Consider the following 17347-nt stretch of genomic DNA (forward strand, 5'->3'; position numbering starts at 1 on the left):
AAAAAAAATGAGCCTAAGATTAGGAAAATGGATTCCCATCCTTTCCAAAGAGAAATCACAATTCACAGAAAGTAGGGATGCAAAGTTCTCATTGAAGAATAGCTAATCAATTTGCAGAATCTTAAATCTCACAGAGTTTGTCAATACCTTTGATTTTCAAATTTTACAGAAACACCATCTTCATCCTTTTCTGTCAACCTCAGGAGATATCCAAACTTTCATAAACATAGGAATCCCTCCAAGGGTTTTATAAATTCAGGCTCTGTTTCCTTTTTCCTTGGTTCTTCTCCCTCTACTTGCCTCAGTAATTTAATAACATAAAAGAACCTGGAATAAGCACCAGAGGTGATTTTGGTGCATATCAATGTTAAAAACTATTCATCTAGCGGGGCTTGGCGGCACACGCTTGTAATTCCCGCGCTTGGAAGGCGGAGACAAGAGGATCGCGCAGGTTCAAAGCCAGCCGCGCTGGCGTAAGAGACCCCGTTTCAAAAAATAAAATAGGTCTGGGAGTGTAGCCCAGAGGTAGAAGGGCTTCCAGGAACCCCAGTACCACCAAAAAAAAAAAAAAAAAAAAAATACTGATCTAGACTCAGATTCAGTTGGCTTGTAGTGAGAGCTGTACCTTAAACATTGGTATGTTTAAAAAAATGCCACTCGCCAGGCGTGGTGGCACACGCTTGTAATCCCTGCACTTGGGAGGCTGAGACAGGAGGATCGCGCAGGTTTGAAGCCAACCTCAGCTGGTTTAAGAGACCCTGATTCCAAATAAAATATAAAATAGGTCTGGGAGTATAGCCCAGAGATAGAAGGCCCCTGGGTTCCACCCCTGTACCACCACCACAAAAAAAAAAAAAAAAAAAAAAAAGCCACTGGTAATTCTGATGCCCAGGGAATGGAGGTAGACAATGGCATATAATAAATCACTCTAGATTGGAGAAGGTATCTGATCTCAGATTCAAACTAGGCAACGGATACTACACCAAAATCCTAATGGACTAGTCCAGTCTCACCCAATATAGTTGAGCAAATATGCATTAACACTGTCATGGCTTGGCAATAAATGGGCTGAACACTTGTCAGGTTGGGCTGTAGTGCAGGAAAGAAGCAGGTCTATGGATAAAACTCAGTAGTAGTTAACTGATTTTCACATCAGTTAAAACTCAACCAGTTGTTAAATGATTTATGAAGGGGCCGTGTCATTTCTGTTTAAAATTTTGATTACCACCTACAGCATTTAAAATAAAATCAGCTCTCCACACCTTGGCATACAAGTACCTACATGATCTCACCAGCCTCATCCCAAGCCAGTCGGCCTGTGAGTCACTTCCTACCTCCATTTATGGCTCTACTACTTCTCCATCAAGCCATGCGGTTGAGCAGTACCAATGAACAGTTTCACTTGCCACTGAAGAGTGGGCCCTATGCCGTGCTTCAAATACGGCAGCTACTTCCCCAGTGAATTGTCTCTTCCTTCCCATTCCTTAATAATAGTTAGCACCTCTTCTAATTATGAGCTTGTCTGACTTTCCATCTTGCCCACTAATCTGTCAGCTTCATGGCAGAGACCTTATCTGTCTTGTTCACTACAGTATCTCTAACACGGAACAAGCTGGCATACAGCAGGTACTCCAGAAAAAAAAAAATCTGTTGAATAAATGATGAATACAAAAATAAACAAGATCATCCTTACATTGGAGATGTGCATAATATATCTGGCATGGCAAATTCTGCAAAAGACGAAAGATGGGAAAAGGAAACTATTAAAAGAATCCCATCCTGCCAGGCTGAGAAGAGGGGAGTAAGGTATTCCTAACAAGGTCAAGAGTATAAGCCACGAAACAAAAAGAGTGCAACACTCTGGTTGGCAGAGGCCTGACTTGGCCGGAGTGGACTGTACAACTGCGATAATAGGGGAGAAACTAGGCCTGAAAGGTCTTAGATAATAAGTGAGATGATAAAGAGCTGTAAATGTTCCTGAAGTTTAGGCTGCCATCTGTAAACAAGAGGTACAGTAGGTTTTTAAAAAGAATAACAGCCAGGTATGCCTTGGGAAGATCACTCTGGCAGCAATCAAAAGTGAGGTTGTCTAGAGGTCACAGCAACAGAACATTTCAGACAAAAACAGTTTGATATGGATCAGTCTTTCCTGAAGTATTTCTCTGCTTTGGTACAGCCTGAATGGGGGAGAGGAGGAATGTATTCTATAGAAAAGTAAGTGTTAACAGGTAACTAGTACAGGTAGTAGCAAGAAACTCAAGATATCCCTCTGTCACCCGTTAAGCCAACTGGCAACTATCTGTACCTCCAAAAATTTTTGCATTTCTAAAACGACAGAACACAATCCTCAAACTAGAATCTAACCCCACGGTTATCTAAATGAACAAATCTTTCCTATTTGTACTAAGAGGGTGATTTATCTCCACTACAAACATGTACCTTGGGACAAGAAACTCAGAGCCATGCTGTCAAAAATGTAAACAATCCTGACAAGGGGGAGGGGCAGGGAGGAGAAGCAGTGCCATTTCTCTTCTACCATCCCAGACAGTCTCAATTTCCGAAAGAATTGAGCATTTAACCATCGACTCAGCAACAGGTGTTTTATTTCTGAAGCAGATGTTCTAAAGCGGGGAACTCAAGGCGCACGAAAGTCACCTGTATCCCATCACCGGAAGTCAATACCCATATACAAAACCCAACCTCTAACCGAAAGACAGAAGGCTGAGGACAAAACAACTTGCCAATACCTAAGTCTGCAAGCGAGCCCTGCCAGCTATCGCCTTGCAGCTGGGGATCAGGGCTCGCCCGCCTCCTCCCCGCGCGCTCGACCTGCCCACGCCCGCGCCGGACTCTGCAGGCCAGGGGGCCATCAGAGACGAGTGACGGCCCGAACAGGGGCTAATCCACAGCGGCCAGGGCTGGACCACAGCCGGCGGGCCCCGGGCAGGACCCGCGGGGTCCGCGGGGCGCGGCGGGCGACACCCGGGCACTGCCTCGCTCCCTGCAACTGGGCCTCGCGGAGGCCTGGGACAGGGGCCCTCCTCCCCCAGGGTCAGGGCCCAGGACAGGAGGAGCCACAGGGCCGAGCCCTCTCCGCCCCGGTCTCCCCGGGACCCGGGTGGCCCTGCAGGAGAAGGGCGGCCCTGGCGTCACCTTCTGGTGCAGCGGGAGTCGGGTCCTGCCCGCAGCCCCGGCCTCCTGCCCTCCAGCCTCACCGCCTCCTCCCTCGTGCTCCCAGCCCTCTGTGAGCACGGCCCCATTACTTGATTAGGTCCCGGTAGTCCAAGAAGGACAAGATGAGCAGCAGGGGATCGGTGGGCAGCGCCTCCAGGGTCATCAGCACAGACTCTGCCTCCATGGCCGCCATCTTGCCTGCCCGCCGCAGGCCTGGCCCCGCCCCGGCCTTGGCCCCGCCTCGCCGCAGACCTGGCCCCGCCCCGGGCCCCGCCCCGCCCCGCCCCGCCGCAGGCCTGGCCACGCCCTCGGCCCCGCCCCGCCCCCGTCGCTGCCCAGGCCGCTAGCACAGGTTAGTTATGTAACTGGCGGAGGTCCCGCCTCTGGGCGGAAAGACCGGCGTAGCCTCCAGGCCGCAGATCCGGGCGGGCGCTTGCTGCACCGCGGACCTCTACCTTGTGCAGCTCGTGCACCTGCCTGGCTCTCGCCTCCTCTCCAGCCCCCAAGGTTGCCCAGGCCTCTGTTAGTCTTTGTTCCCAAGTCTCCTACTGCAATCCCTCACGCACAGTATTACACCAGGAATCCTCAAAGCCTCGGCTCAACTCCTCTCACTGCTTGGCCCTCGAACCCACCAGTTCTCTTGGTTCTCAGGCCCAGGAACCCTCTTCCCCTCCCCACAGCATTCCTGGCCCTGCGTGTTCCTCGCACTCAGCGCGTCTGCCTTGTCCACTCCACAGGGGGTAATGCTAGAAATCAGCCAGAGACGCCTCAATTATCGTCAAGGGTATAACTTTACCGCCACAGCCCCTGCCCCCCAAGCAAAGTGAGAACACAGACTGACTGACTGGATGTCCAGGCTATCTTACAGCCTATTAGGGCACTGCGAGATGTATAGCAAGTCGATTTATTTGGCTAAGGCTTAGATCCTGCAGGGTCAAGTACCACATTGAGTGAGGGGATGAACTGAGACCCCTGGTGGGCATAATGACTAAAACACCAAGGTGTCTGTCCTTAGCCAGTTACGATGGTGCAGGACTTGATGGTTCCAGGACTTGGGAGGCGGAGACAGGAGGAGAATAACCTCTGCAATTTAGCAACACTTTCAGAAGCCTAGTGAGACCCTGTTTAAAAAGAAAAAAGGGTCTGGGGGTATAGCTTGGAGGTAGAATGCCCCAAAGTTCAATCTAAAGAATATATCCCTTACCTGATTTCTTCTTTTCTGTTGTTTTTCTAGGAGGAACTTTGTAGGGGTAGTGGGCTTTAGGCAGTCAGACAGACCTGGACTTTACACCAGTCATTTATTTTATTAGTAGTGAAATATTGGGCTAGTTAACCAACTGTATCTAAGTTAAATGAGCCTGTCTTTATTTCTAAAACCCACTCCTGATGTGGATTAAAGATGATAATAACCCTTTGTGTCAAGTACCTGGCTAGATACCCAATAAATACTCATTTCCCAATTTTATACATGTAACAGTCACCAAGTTTTCCCAATTTTTCCAAAGCCTAGCCTGAAGAAAGCTTCTCCCATATTTGGATAAGTAGATGTGATCTCCCTCACATCCCCCCAAAGGCCCAGTTTCTCAATACACCATACTATTAATATTTTCTATTTATGATTTTGTTTTAATATTTATAACTTCTACCTCTGCCCAGCAAAATAAAATAAGCTCTGCTCACATCTCTAAACTTCTAAATTTATGTATAAAATTTAAGAGGGTGCCCAAAAACTCAGTAATCAAGAGAAATGATGTTCCAGTGCAATGTGGTGGTGGTACTGGGGTTCCTGGAAGCCCTTCTACCTCCGGGCTACACTCCCAGACCTATTTTTTATACTTTTTTTATTTGGAAACAGGGTCTCATAAGCCAGCGCGCGCGGCTGGCTTCGAACCTGCGTGATCCTCCTGTCTCTGCCTCCCAAGCGCGGGGATTACAAGCGTGCGCCACCACGCCCGGCCCAGTGCAATGTTTTAAAATAAAAATTAAGCCGGGCGTGGTGGCGCACGCGGAGGATCGCGCTAGTTTCGGAGCCAGCCTCGCTGGCCTAAGACCCTGTTTCCACATAAAAAAGTAAAAAATAGGTCTGGGAGTGTAGCCCATGGAAGTGTAGCCTGGAGGTAGAAGGGCTTCCAGGAGCCCCAGTACCACCAAAAAATAAATAAATAAATAAATCAATCAAAATTAATACAAAGAATCACTAAAATCTTAAGACAGGACTACAAAATACTAAAATCTTTCTTAAGTAAAAACAGGATTACACAGTGCCATCCAAGCCATACTGAAGCCCAAAGCAAAAGAAAACTATGTATCCCAAATGCACATTTTAATCTGTTTTTATGTAATTAACATCCCCACCCAAAGGCAAAAAAAAAAAAAAAAGGGACTTGCTTTCTCCATGTGATTGAATTCAGAGTTCCTGCTATACCTTTTCCCACTTTGGAGGATGCCATCGGATGGGTACTGACATGAAGGGACAGGCAGAGGAGCTTGGGGAGCTATGCAGGCAACCAGGACACAGGGCAGCCCTTTCTTTCCTGGGCTGCAGCTTCCTGTTGCCCCTACTAGTCCTAATACTGGTTGAACAAAGGGTTAGGTACAGAGAGCCCAGGACTTGCTTCAGTTTTTCTAGGCTTAAGAAGAGGAGGACTCCATAGCCTGTGGTCCCAGGTGGGAAAAATTGTCCCTCCAAGTCTGCTAATTGTTCTCTCAAGGGCATAGGAGAATATCACTAACATGATTATCTTCTTGTTATAATGCCTATGGTAGACCAGAAAGCAGAAGTTTCTGAAAGAAGAGTTCATATGTAGGATTTATTTTGAAAACTCTACCTTTTTTCTCTCAGGAATAGAATGGACAGCACATGTTCCCTTTAGGGTCTCAGTGTCACCTTGTCTATGACAAACAATCCTTAGCAGACCACACCCTACTTCTTGCTAATCACATCATAGCTTCATTGGCTTCCAGGTTCCCACGGGGTATTCGGATAAATCCCCCAGAAGTTAACACATATCTTTGGGCTCTCAGGACTGTGAGCGACTGACATGCACACCATGCCTGGGCTATTCTTAAAAAGATGAGAGGCACACCCCCTAACCGTTTGGTTGGGGATAGACAAATCCAAATGGCCCTGGAGACTGGTTTTCTCCCTCCTTTTCATGGTTTAGCAAATGGCTGCCTGAGCAGATTTGAGTTATCTTGGAGACAAGACATCACCAGATGCTGAGCTCTAGAGATTCCTAAATGATGAACTCGCTGCCCCCCCCCACCCATAGGTAAACTATCCTGCTCTACTGAGTACTTTCTGGGATGTACATCACTCCCTAAAAAGAAACTTGGGCTGAAAAGCTGCTGGTAATAAGTTAAAAAAAAAAAAAACACCATCTCTGCAGAGCCCAGAAAAATTCAGGAGTGCAATTATGCTGAAAGCAGGGGAGATAAAGAACAAAGATTAGGAGCTGCTACTGCAGCTCAGAAAGGCAGCCAGGTTGATGGGATGATGCAAGGAAATCTGAAATGGATTTAGCTGCTCTTGTAGGGCAAAATCAGAACCAATCCCATGGCTAATGAGATGCCTGGAAGGGATGTAAGAGATGTATAGGCACAGTTCTTGAAGGTACTGAAACTGGGTCCAGAGAGTTGGTTGTCTGCTTCTCCCTTAGGCAGAGACTTTAAATATTCCTGAATTCACCAAACAAATGTCGGTTATTTTGTTTCTGTTCACAACATGCTTCTCATTTTTTTTTTTGCAGACCACGAATATGAATGAGCCTTCTGGGACTAGCCATTGGATACATTTTAAAATTTACCTATTGGTGGCTTTTAATATGGTGGGCTAAGAATGTGGGAGAAAAAATGGCCTGTTACATCAAAGCTGGCCAAGATTGCATCATTGAAATGATATTTTGCACCAGGCTGAGAGAAAATGTAGTATTCTCATACAAGATGTAATACTAGCCACGGTGCCCAACACCAACACTCACCAGTTCAATCCTCCTGTAGGGACCTGGGGACATAGCTCAGTGGTAGAGTACTTGCCTAGTATGGGAGGCCCTGGGCTGATCCCCAGCACTAAAAAGGAATAAATGAATAATGTAAAACAACATTGCTATAGGATAGGGAAACCTCTAGTGTCTGGAGTCTTACCGTGTCCTCTTGAGGCTTAAACAGGTAAGTGACCTTGCAGTAACTGAAATAGAACTGTCACACTGGTGACACTTGGCACAGGCTTGAATGGGCTAGTGCTTTGCTTTTTCAAATACTTTCCAAGAAGAAAAGTCAGTCTCTACCCTTCTTTGTGCTTCTGATGAATGATCTCTATGAACTTGACCTGAGCGCTTTTGTTATCTGGCCTGTATGGGCTCAGTCCACAGGAAGAATTGTTAGGAGATTGGGGAAAGGGAGCGAAAACAGAAAGTCAGATATTTACTCTCCATCTCTGAGGTGTGGGTTGTGGCTTTGTTCCTCTGTAGAGGCAGCACCTATTCATGCCAACTGTCCTCTTTCCCATCTCCAGCTCACCTGGCCTGGATACTGCCACTCCCTCCCATTGCTCTTTGAGGGATGGTAACAATTCCCCTGTGATGCCTGGGCATATCACCATCCCTTATTAGTTCCTTAGTCCAACTCAGATCTCTGTATTTAATTTTCTTTCTTTTTTTTTTTTTTTTGGTGGTACTGGGGTTCCTGGAAGCCCTTCTTCCTCCGGGCTACACTCCCAGACCTATTTTATATTTTTGAAACAGGGTCTCTTATGCCAGCGTGGCTGGCTTCGAACCTGCGCGATCCTCCTGTCTCCGCCTCCCAAGCACGGGGATTACAAGCTTGCGCCACCACGCCCGGCTTTCTGTATTTAATTTTCTAATTCAATTCTGGTTTTTGTGTTCTTTTGAATGCATTGTTTCTTGACAAGACTGACCAATACCATTTGCCACCATCTACCAAGCAAGCAGTACTGTCCAAAATTCCTCAGTAGTACATTACCAGTGAGTTGAACAAATGCTAATAATGTGAGAACTGTTGGTTGAAGCTGAACCTTCCATTCTACTGAAGACACCTCCACTGAGTGTACCCTGCACACTCCAGGGCATCTCATCTCAGAAAAGTTGACCAAAGATTATGGATTTCCAGAGAAGAGGAGATAATTCTGCCACCCCCAAGTGAACTTCTTGGGGGCTTCCATGCCACATCCCAGGGACATTCTATTTTCTATGAATAACAAAGTCCTACTACTGTGGCTATTGCTGTAGGTATGGAGGACTAACCTTTGGCTGGCCTACTTTGGAAACAACACTCTTCACACCTGGAATTTTTACTACAGGCTTTCTAGATGAGATAAGTAACTATATTCAAGGAGGGGACACCTATGGAAGAAACCTTGAAAACACTCCAACATCAGTCCAGCCAATCACATCCTGGAGCCTTCTGTCTCCTTCAGACCCATGGAATCACAGATATCAGTGATCAAGTTCACAGTGGGCTGGAGCCTTTGAAAATGAGATGCCACTCTTTTGTCAGCCAGACCTACAAGGACTTCTTTCTGCTGCTGAGGCCAAAACTAGCCTCCTCTAGAAAAAGAAAATGTCACTGAAAGGAAAAAATGATGACTCCGCCACCCGAGATTTTCACTTTGTATCTCAACATACATACCCAGAAAGTTCTATAGCAATATAGAAATGGCACCTGCAACCAGAACTCAAACCTGTTCCCTTGATACCTTTGCCAACTTCAGAAGCAGGTGGCTGCCCACCTATTAGACACAGAGAGATCCACCCACTGTGAATCCCACTGGGGCCCCTTTGGTAAGACTGGCATCTGACTAGGGAAGTTGGCTCACTGGTAAAACTGGCAGCTCCTACCAAATCCCATGGTCATAAATTACAGAGGCCCACAACACTTGACACGTTGCATGGTCAGCTAGACTTTGGTGCTATTTTTGGCTATAGAACGCATTACTTCAAGACTGATGGAAACAAACCTTCATGTAGTATGTCATTTAGGATCCTCCAAGAACTAAATGCCAAGACAGGATTAGGTTCTTGAAAGAGATACTGGTGTGGGGGTGGGAAGGTGCATAAGGGATCGAAAGGGAGGGAGCTGAAGTAGCCTTCAGACCATGACACAGGCCTGACACTTGGAAAAAGAGAACACAAAGGGGGATTGGGCAGACTGTCTCAGACTCACCTGCTGCTCTGAGAATGTCTCAGCTGGGAGGAGAGAGAGTCCTTCACGTCAAAGCTGCTCACTGAAGCACACAGGCCCCAGGATGGGCCTGCATTAAAAACCTGTTATGCTCTGTTATTGGCTGGGAGCAGCCCAGGGAAAGTGCGACTTTGAAACAAAAGTCCGGTGGTCTGCAAGCTGGCATTGTCATTGAACTCTGCCACCTGCAGGAGGCGATTGGAGCAGCACGCTTCCATGGTTACCATACACAGAATCATCACTAGTGTCCTAGCTATTTGGTCAGGCTGTGGGGTCACCCAGAGACTGAACTAGTAAAATCACACCCCTATGGCCAAACCTTGGAAAAGATTATGAAACAAAAGCTAGAGAAGAATAGCTGACCGAAAAGAATGATCAGACACATTATGGGCACCAAGTCTTTCTAACCCACCAATGTAATGGAGCCACTGCAAGGGCCAGGAACGCCCACCCAGAAATGCTTTCAACATGTATAGAAGCCACTGCAACTGAAAAAGGCTGTGCTCTTGGCCAACTCTGCCGATCTGTCCATCAGCGACCCAGTTACCTCTGCAAGCTCATCAGGCTCAGCTGTCTTCAGCTATTTTGTAAGTTGCGCAGCTCCATACTACCCTTGGCCTTCACCAAGCAACCAGGCACACCGCATTCAGAAAGCATTCTGAAAGAAATGTCAACAGGAAGGGGACATTCTCCTTCCCTCCTCTCTATTTTTGGAATAACATACAGTTGAGGAGTATATCAGAGGACTTTGGTGAAAGGGAAACTAGGCTAGATATTTCAGAAGAGATTTGATGCAAGAAACTATTAAACATGTGTGGAAGGTCAAAAGAGCAAAGATGACTCCTAAGGTTATCTAGACACAAGCTAATCTTCTCTGGGAACACCTCACAGACACACCCAAAATATAATGCTTTATCAGCATCCCAGGTACTTGTTCCACCAATTATGACATATCCTGCATACAACTCCAAACTCTTGAATCCCTTGTTAGAATTCTGGTTTTTTACCCCTATTATGTAGCATTTTTAAAATCAAAATTGTGGTTTTCAGGATTTGGCCTTTCAGAACTTCATCATTCAGAATTTTAATCTGTCAAGGTTGGGATTCGGGAGAGTTCAGATTTTAGGGATTTTGATCTTTCAAAAAACAATTTCATCATTTGGGGTTTGTACCCTTTGGAATTATGATCTGCATTGTAGAAACAGCCATAACTCTAGGGCTCTGGAAACAGGAGGGGAAAGTGAAGGTTATAGAACTTCAGAGCTCCAAAGAGGGGTCACCACTGGCTGGGGCTGTAGCAGGGCCTAATGTTGGTGTTGAGATCTCTGAGAGGACAACTCACAGCTGGTGCTTGGATCTCAGAGCAGGTAGCTCGCAGAAGATGCTCAGAGCTCTGATGTTAGGGTTGCCAAGCTTAACATGCATACAACACACACCAGCAGTAACAACAACAAAAACCCCAAAATACATTAAACTAGAACCAAGCGGTAATAGCCAAGAAACCCAGTTAAATTTGCATTCCTTCTAATTGCCTATGCATTGAAATAAAATAGAAACACTACATAGGACATACACTAAAAACTTATTCATTCTTTATCTAAAATAATAAGCACATAAACTACCTTTAATGCAGACCTCTAATCTCAGTACTTGGTTGGCTGAGCTAGGAATATTGCAGGTTAGAGGCCAGTGCTCCATAATTCAGCAAGATCTCGTTTCAAAAAAGAAAAAATAGCTGGACATGGTGGCGCACGCTTGCATTCCCAGTGGGAGGCTGAGCCAGGAGGATCACAGGCTCATGGCCAGCCTCAGCTACTTAGTGAGGCCCTCTGCAACTCAGTGAGAACCTGTTTCAAAATAAAGAACAAAAAATAGGGCTGGGGTGTAGCTCGGAGGTAGAATGTCCCTGGGTTCCATCCCCAGTACCACAAAAAAATTTTTTTTAAATAAACTACCTTTAATTATATTTCCCTGACAAATTATTACTCTTTAAATGTTTTCTTGTATTTCAGAATTTGCCTATAACATTTTTTATATTTGCAGTCTGGTTTTCTTTCTTTTCCTTTTTCTTTCTTTCTTTTTGAGTGTGTGTGTGTGTGTGTGTGTGTGTGTGTGTGTGTGTATGACTGAGGATTGAACCCTGGGGCATTCTACCTCTGAGATACAATCCCAGCCTGTTTATTTTGTATGTTGAAATAAGGTCTCACTAAGTTGCCGAGGTTGGTCTCGAATCTTATATCCTCCTGTCTCAGCCTCCCATGCGCCACCATACCCAGGGTTTTTTTTTTTAATTTATATATTTGTTTTTGCAGTACTGGGGTTTGAACCCAGGGGCATTCTACCTCCAATCTACACCGCAAGCCCTATTTTTATTTTTTATTTTGAAACAGGGTCTTACTAAGGTGCAGAGAGCCTCACTAAGTAGCTGAGGCTGGTCGTGAACTTGCCATCCTCATGTTTCAACCTCCCAAATACTAGGATTACAAGCATACACCACCTGCCCAGCTTATTTTTTTATGATAAAACAAGGTCTCTCTAAGTTGCTGAGGGCATTGTTAAGTTGCTGACACTGGCTGCTAATCCACGATCCTCTTGTCTCATGTGCTACCACGCGTGGCTTGCAGTCTATGTTTCATTTACATTGTAATGGTTTGTACAATAGTCACGTCCAACTCACTTTATTTTTCTGTACACTGAACATTTATTAATAAAAAAGTTCAAGAATAGTATTATGAGCTGGTGTGTGGAATACTGGTTGCCACTGATTGGCTGCCTTTCAGAGACTTGGGACTGTCAGTGATTTGCTAACTTTTAGAAGTGTGGTTATTGCTGTAAGTCTTTCACCAATTAGTTGATGTTTTCAGAGCATGTTATCCCTAATTAAAGGTGATAACTTGTTTGTGACTTGGGACACTGACCAAAGAACAATAATTTCCTTCCTTGAATATGAAAAATCAGACTATTAATTCTCAGTCCCCCCCCCCAGGCTATCCTCAGCCAAACTTGCAGAAGAGATAATATGGGATGGTCTATATCTTTTATTTGTGGATATATGATGTTGCATTTAAGTAACTTCAGCTTTATTATGTAGAAAAATAGCTGTAACTGCCAATATTTTATTATTTGTTTAGAGAAAGAGCTAAATACAGGGCACTTTGTACCCTGATAAAGTTAATACAAGACAGAAGGATACAATCATTAAATACAAGATGTGTTCTGGACACAAAGGACCCTCAACAAACCCACCTGAAGGAGATGCCTCTCGGTTGATGCTTGGACCTTTGGCATGAGTGACCTCACAGTTGGTGCTTTGGGTCCTGAGATGACGCCCTGGGCTGGAATTCATAGCACCTAACAACCTCTAGGGGGAGGCCTGTAGAAACTGGAAACAGCATGATAATCACCCCCTCATTTACACACATGTACATAATATCATGAGGTAATTGACTCAAAGAGCAACACTATCCTCCTCTTTTCCTTACTTTGACTTCAGTGAATGGATGGAGTGTTCTCAGAACTAGATCAGAGACACCCTTATGAACGTGGACACTGACTTTGCTTTGGATGATTCCCATGGTCTTCATATTACTCAGTTTTTACAACCAACTTTGTGAAAAAGTGAAAGTCATCACTATATGGCAAGATACAGATAAGGCAAAAGCCTTATCATTATCATCCTATCAAGGATGTATTGCGTGGATCTAAATGTGGCCAAGGAATGGAGAGTCCATAAAACCAAATTGCATACATTTAATCCCCAAATGTATACACTTATGTATACAGTTATGTTGATTGCATGTATACATTTGAGGATTAAATACAAGGGCATTTGTTCTTTCTCTTAGCTATACCCCCATCCCTTTTTATTTTTTGGTTTGAAAGAAGACCTTTCTAGGTTGCTGAGAGTCTTCCTAAGTTACTGAGGCTGGCCTCAAACCTTCAATCCTTCTGTCTCAGCTTCCCAGGTATGAGGATTATAGCTGTGGGCTCATCTGGCTCAAATGAAAAAATTTTAACACAGTTTTCATATCTTATGTGATCAAGTCTTCACTTGTAATGCACCTTGTATCTTATTTTCCCCATTCCTAATATTTCCTTTCATTCAGGCCATCAGAGTATCTTCCTAATCATTACTTTGATTAGGGCTTCTATTTGCCTATTTAAAAATATACACATTTTTATTGCACAAGTAACTTATGGGAATATATAATGGGGAAAAATGTCTTCCCCAAGTCGCCATTACAATTTAGGTATATATTTTCCTCATATAAATATAGAAATATTTAAAGGGTTGCCATTATATTGTTGTATAACCTTTTTTCTTTTTTATTACACATTCATTTATTTATTTTTCAGAGAAAATCTATCCTAATATGGAATGTGGACTCTAGATACACAAAACGATCTCGAAAAAGAACAAAGCTAGAAGATGTATATTTTCTGATTTCAAATGTTATAAAGCTACAATAATTGAAACAGTGTAGTACTGTTATAAAGGCAGATATATAAACCATTGGAGTTAAATAAAAGCCTAGAGATAAATTCTTCCATATATTGTCAAGTTATTTTTGACAAAGTTCCCACAGACATTTGGTGGAGGAAATAATAATCTTTTAACCAAATATTGTTGAAAAATAATAATTACATGAAGAAGAATAAAATTGGACCCTTACCTAACACCATATACAAATATTAACTCAAAACAGATAAAAGACTAAATCTTAAGACTATGAACTTTTAGAAGAAAATCTGGGTCATAAAACCTCACAACATTGAAATTGGCAGTGATTTCTTGGATATGATTTAAATGTCACAGGCAACAGAAGGGTAAACAAACTCCCTAGAAAATAAAAAATATTATATATCCAAAGGCAGTGTAAACAGAGTTAAAAGTTACTGATAGAATGGGATAAAATATTTCCAAATTCTATACCTGAAGGTATATTAATATTCCAACTAGAAATCCTAAAAATTGGCAGCAATAAAAGCAAACAATACAATTTAGAGATAGGTAAAAGACTAACATAAATAATAAATCTCCATAGATAACCAATCTTAGTTGTCTGTTGGATGAAAAATCTTGTTTCTCTGTTTCTGGTGTGTGTTACCTATTTCTTCTTTGTAGTTAATCTCTTTGAGTATTTTCTCTAGCACTGGTTTTGAAGACATAAATTCCTTCAGTTTCTGTTTGTCATGGAAGCTTTTTATTTCCCCATCTAATTTGATAGAAAGTTTTGCTGGGTAGGAAATTTTAGGCTGGAAGTTGTTTTTAGAGTTTGGAATATGTTACTCCAAGCCCTTCTGGCTCTCATGACTTGGTTTGGGAAGTCTGGAGTGATTCTAATTGGTTTGCCTCTGAATGTCACTTGGCCCTTTGTTTTTGTTGCCTTTAGGATTCTCTGCTTGGCTTCCACATTGGTCATTTTGACAATTATGTGGCGTGGGGATCCTCTTCTCTGATCCTGTCTAAAGGGAGTTCTATAAGTTTCCTGGACCTGTGTATTGACCTCTTGCTCTCTAAGTTTGGAAAATTTTCTGCTATTACTTCTTTGAAGAGATTGTTGATCCCTTTGGTTTCACCTTCTTTTCCCTCCTCTATTCCAATTATTCTTAGGTTAGCTCTCTTAAAATGGGCCCATACTTCTTCAATGTCAGATTCCTGCTGTCGGATATTTTTTTCTAAATTAGAAACTATGTGTTCATTTTTGGAGTGCTCATCTTCTAAGAGCGAGATTCTATTCTCCATGTGGTCTAATCTGTTGTTTGTACTTTGAATTGAGGCCTTTATTTCAATGATTGCATCCTTTATCTCTTTTTGGCTCTCTCTGAATTCTTTTTGAAACACCTCTATTATTTCTACAGTTTGATCTTCTAGAAATTTGATCTAGAAATCTCTGAATCTCTGTTTTATCAGGTTCTGATGTTGTGGGGTTGTGGGCATTCACTGCTCCATTGTTATTCCTCTTTTCCATGATTTCGGAAGTTTGTGCCTTCTCTGGGTCTTCCCTTGGGTCACTATGACTTCACTTAAAGTGCTCTAGAACTCGAGTCTGTGGTATCTCAGTCACCACTACTCCTTTACTGGGTTGTATTGTAGAGTCTCAGACCCTGGGAGTCAATCGAGGCTGCTTTAGACCATGGGGGCGTGCCAGGTTGGGCGTTCTCCTATGGTGTGATATCTCTGCCACCACCACTCCCCCACTGGGTCAAGTCCCTGGGAGTACTGTACTGGGATTTCTCATCTAGGGGCCGCAATTTGACTCACTGTTGTTGAGTGCGCAGATGGAGCTGTAGCAGACTCGGTGAATTTGCTGCTGCTGCTGCCGGTGGCAATACGGCGCCGCTGCCATGCCCTCGGCTGTGAGGCTGGCGTATTTCTTCTCTGTTTTTGAGCTCCACTCTGAGTCCCTGCAGGGTGTGCTGAGCCCAGCCCCTGGGAGCTTTAGATGCTCCCTGCGCCGAGAAATCTGCCGAATTCCGCAGAATTCGGCTGATCCGCAGCGGCTCACTTCGGCTCGCTGTCCGCCGCTCCTCTCTGGAGCCTGGTGGGCTGTTGGGTGTGTTGGTCTGGTGCCATCCGGTGAACTCGGCATTGTCGCTGGCAGTAAGGTGCTGCTGCCGCATCCTCAGGCGTGAGGCCGGCGTATCTCCCCTGTGGCTCTGAGCTCCGATCTAAGTCCCCCTCCTCTCTGGGGCCTGGTGCTGCAAGGGAAGATGGCGCCCGCTGCAGCTCCGGCTGCAGCACTGCAGTCTGGTTTCTTTCTGGTGCCTCGTTTTTTCAGCCCTCTTTTTCTCTGTCCTTTGTAATTACATTTTTTGTTTCTCTGCTGATGGTGTGTTCTGGCTATGAAAAGCGCTGATTTTGTGGTAATAGAGATTGGTTGTTAGCGGGGCTCATAAGCCCCGCTTTTCTCCGTCGCCATCTTCCTGGAAGTCTATTCCCCAGACCTATTTTATATTTTGTTTGGGAACAGGGTCTCACTAAGTTGCTGAGAGCCTCACTAAGTAGCCGAGGTGGGCTTCGAACCTGTGTGATCCTCCCGTCTCAGCCTCCTAAGTGATAGATTACAAGCATGCACCATCATGCCTGGCTGATTTTTTATTTTTCAACCAAAACTGTACCTACAGCAAACTTAAAACCTTATATATTTTCTGCATTAAACAAGAATGAAAAATGCATAAAATATGTATAATATATAAGGGATTCTGCTCAAATTAGAAACATATAATATATGAAGAAATATTAGAAATATATAATATATAAAGGATTTTGCTCAAACTAGACATAATATATAATATGTAACACATAAGGGATTCTGCTCAAATTAGAGCATATTATATAACATATAAAGAAATATTAGAAATATATATAATATAAAAGATTCTGCTAAAACTAGAAAAGACTACACCTAGAGGAAGCAAGATACAGATAAGGCAAAAACAGAATAGAAGGAATTGGGGATAGCAAATAGTGGAATTGACAGATACATTCAGAGTCTTGCTATGTGTATGCTGGCATGCATGCATATTCAGACCAGCGTATTTGTGCATGCATGCATTCCCATGTGTTCAAATGAACACGGAATCACTGCACATTTTGCTGACAGTTTAGCAGACAAGAGAAAGTTGAACTTGACTGATATTCACAGTGGGATAAACTGGGATAACATGGTTGCCAGGGGAGTGTCACAAAAGCACAAAGGTGGAAATGATTAATTAAGTAGTGGGTGGCTCTTTGAGGGGAAGTTCTACAGGGACTGTGACAGCAAGTTGAGCATCACAGAATGGGTAGGATTTGCTAAGTAAAATGCTTGTAGAAATAGAGCGACGTCTAGGTGTGCTGGTAACAGCAGGGGAGGGATGGTTTTCAAAGAGCTAGATTTTTTTGTGTCCATGTCTAATCAGTGCTAGACATCCGTGGGGCTATTAATTATACAATCTTATCAATTTTAATAATATGCTTTCTTTTGGAACT

General features: G+C 43.8%; 1 protein-coding gene across 3 annotated transcripts in view; it reads right to left on the reverse strand.

Moving 5' to 3' along the window:
- The window catches only part of FBXO3 (F-box protein 3), a gene marked incomplete at both ends in the record, with an annotated part of 49000 nt that extends 45633 nt beyond the window's left edge, over positions 1-3367 (reverse strand). For all 3 annotated transcript variants that reach the window (XM_080716278.1, XM_080716277.1, XM_080716276.1), the window contains one exon: positions 3264-3367. In XM_080716278.1, the coding sequence (XP_080572404.1) occupies positions 3264-3367 (104 nt within the window). The remainder of the gene's footprint in view (positions 1-3263) is intronic.
- Positions 3368-17347: the final 13980 nt, after the last annotated feature.

Source organism: Muscardinus avellanarius (assembly GCF_963383645.1).
Source record: "Muscardinus avellanarius genome assembly, chromosome: 1".
In the NCBI taxonomy this organism is placed as follows: Eukaryota; Metazoa; Chordata; class Mammalia; order Rodentia; family Gliridae; genus Muscardinus; species Muscardinus avellanarius.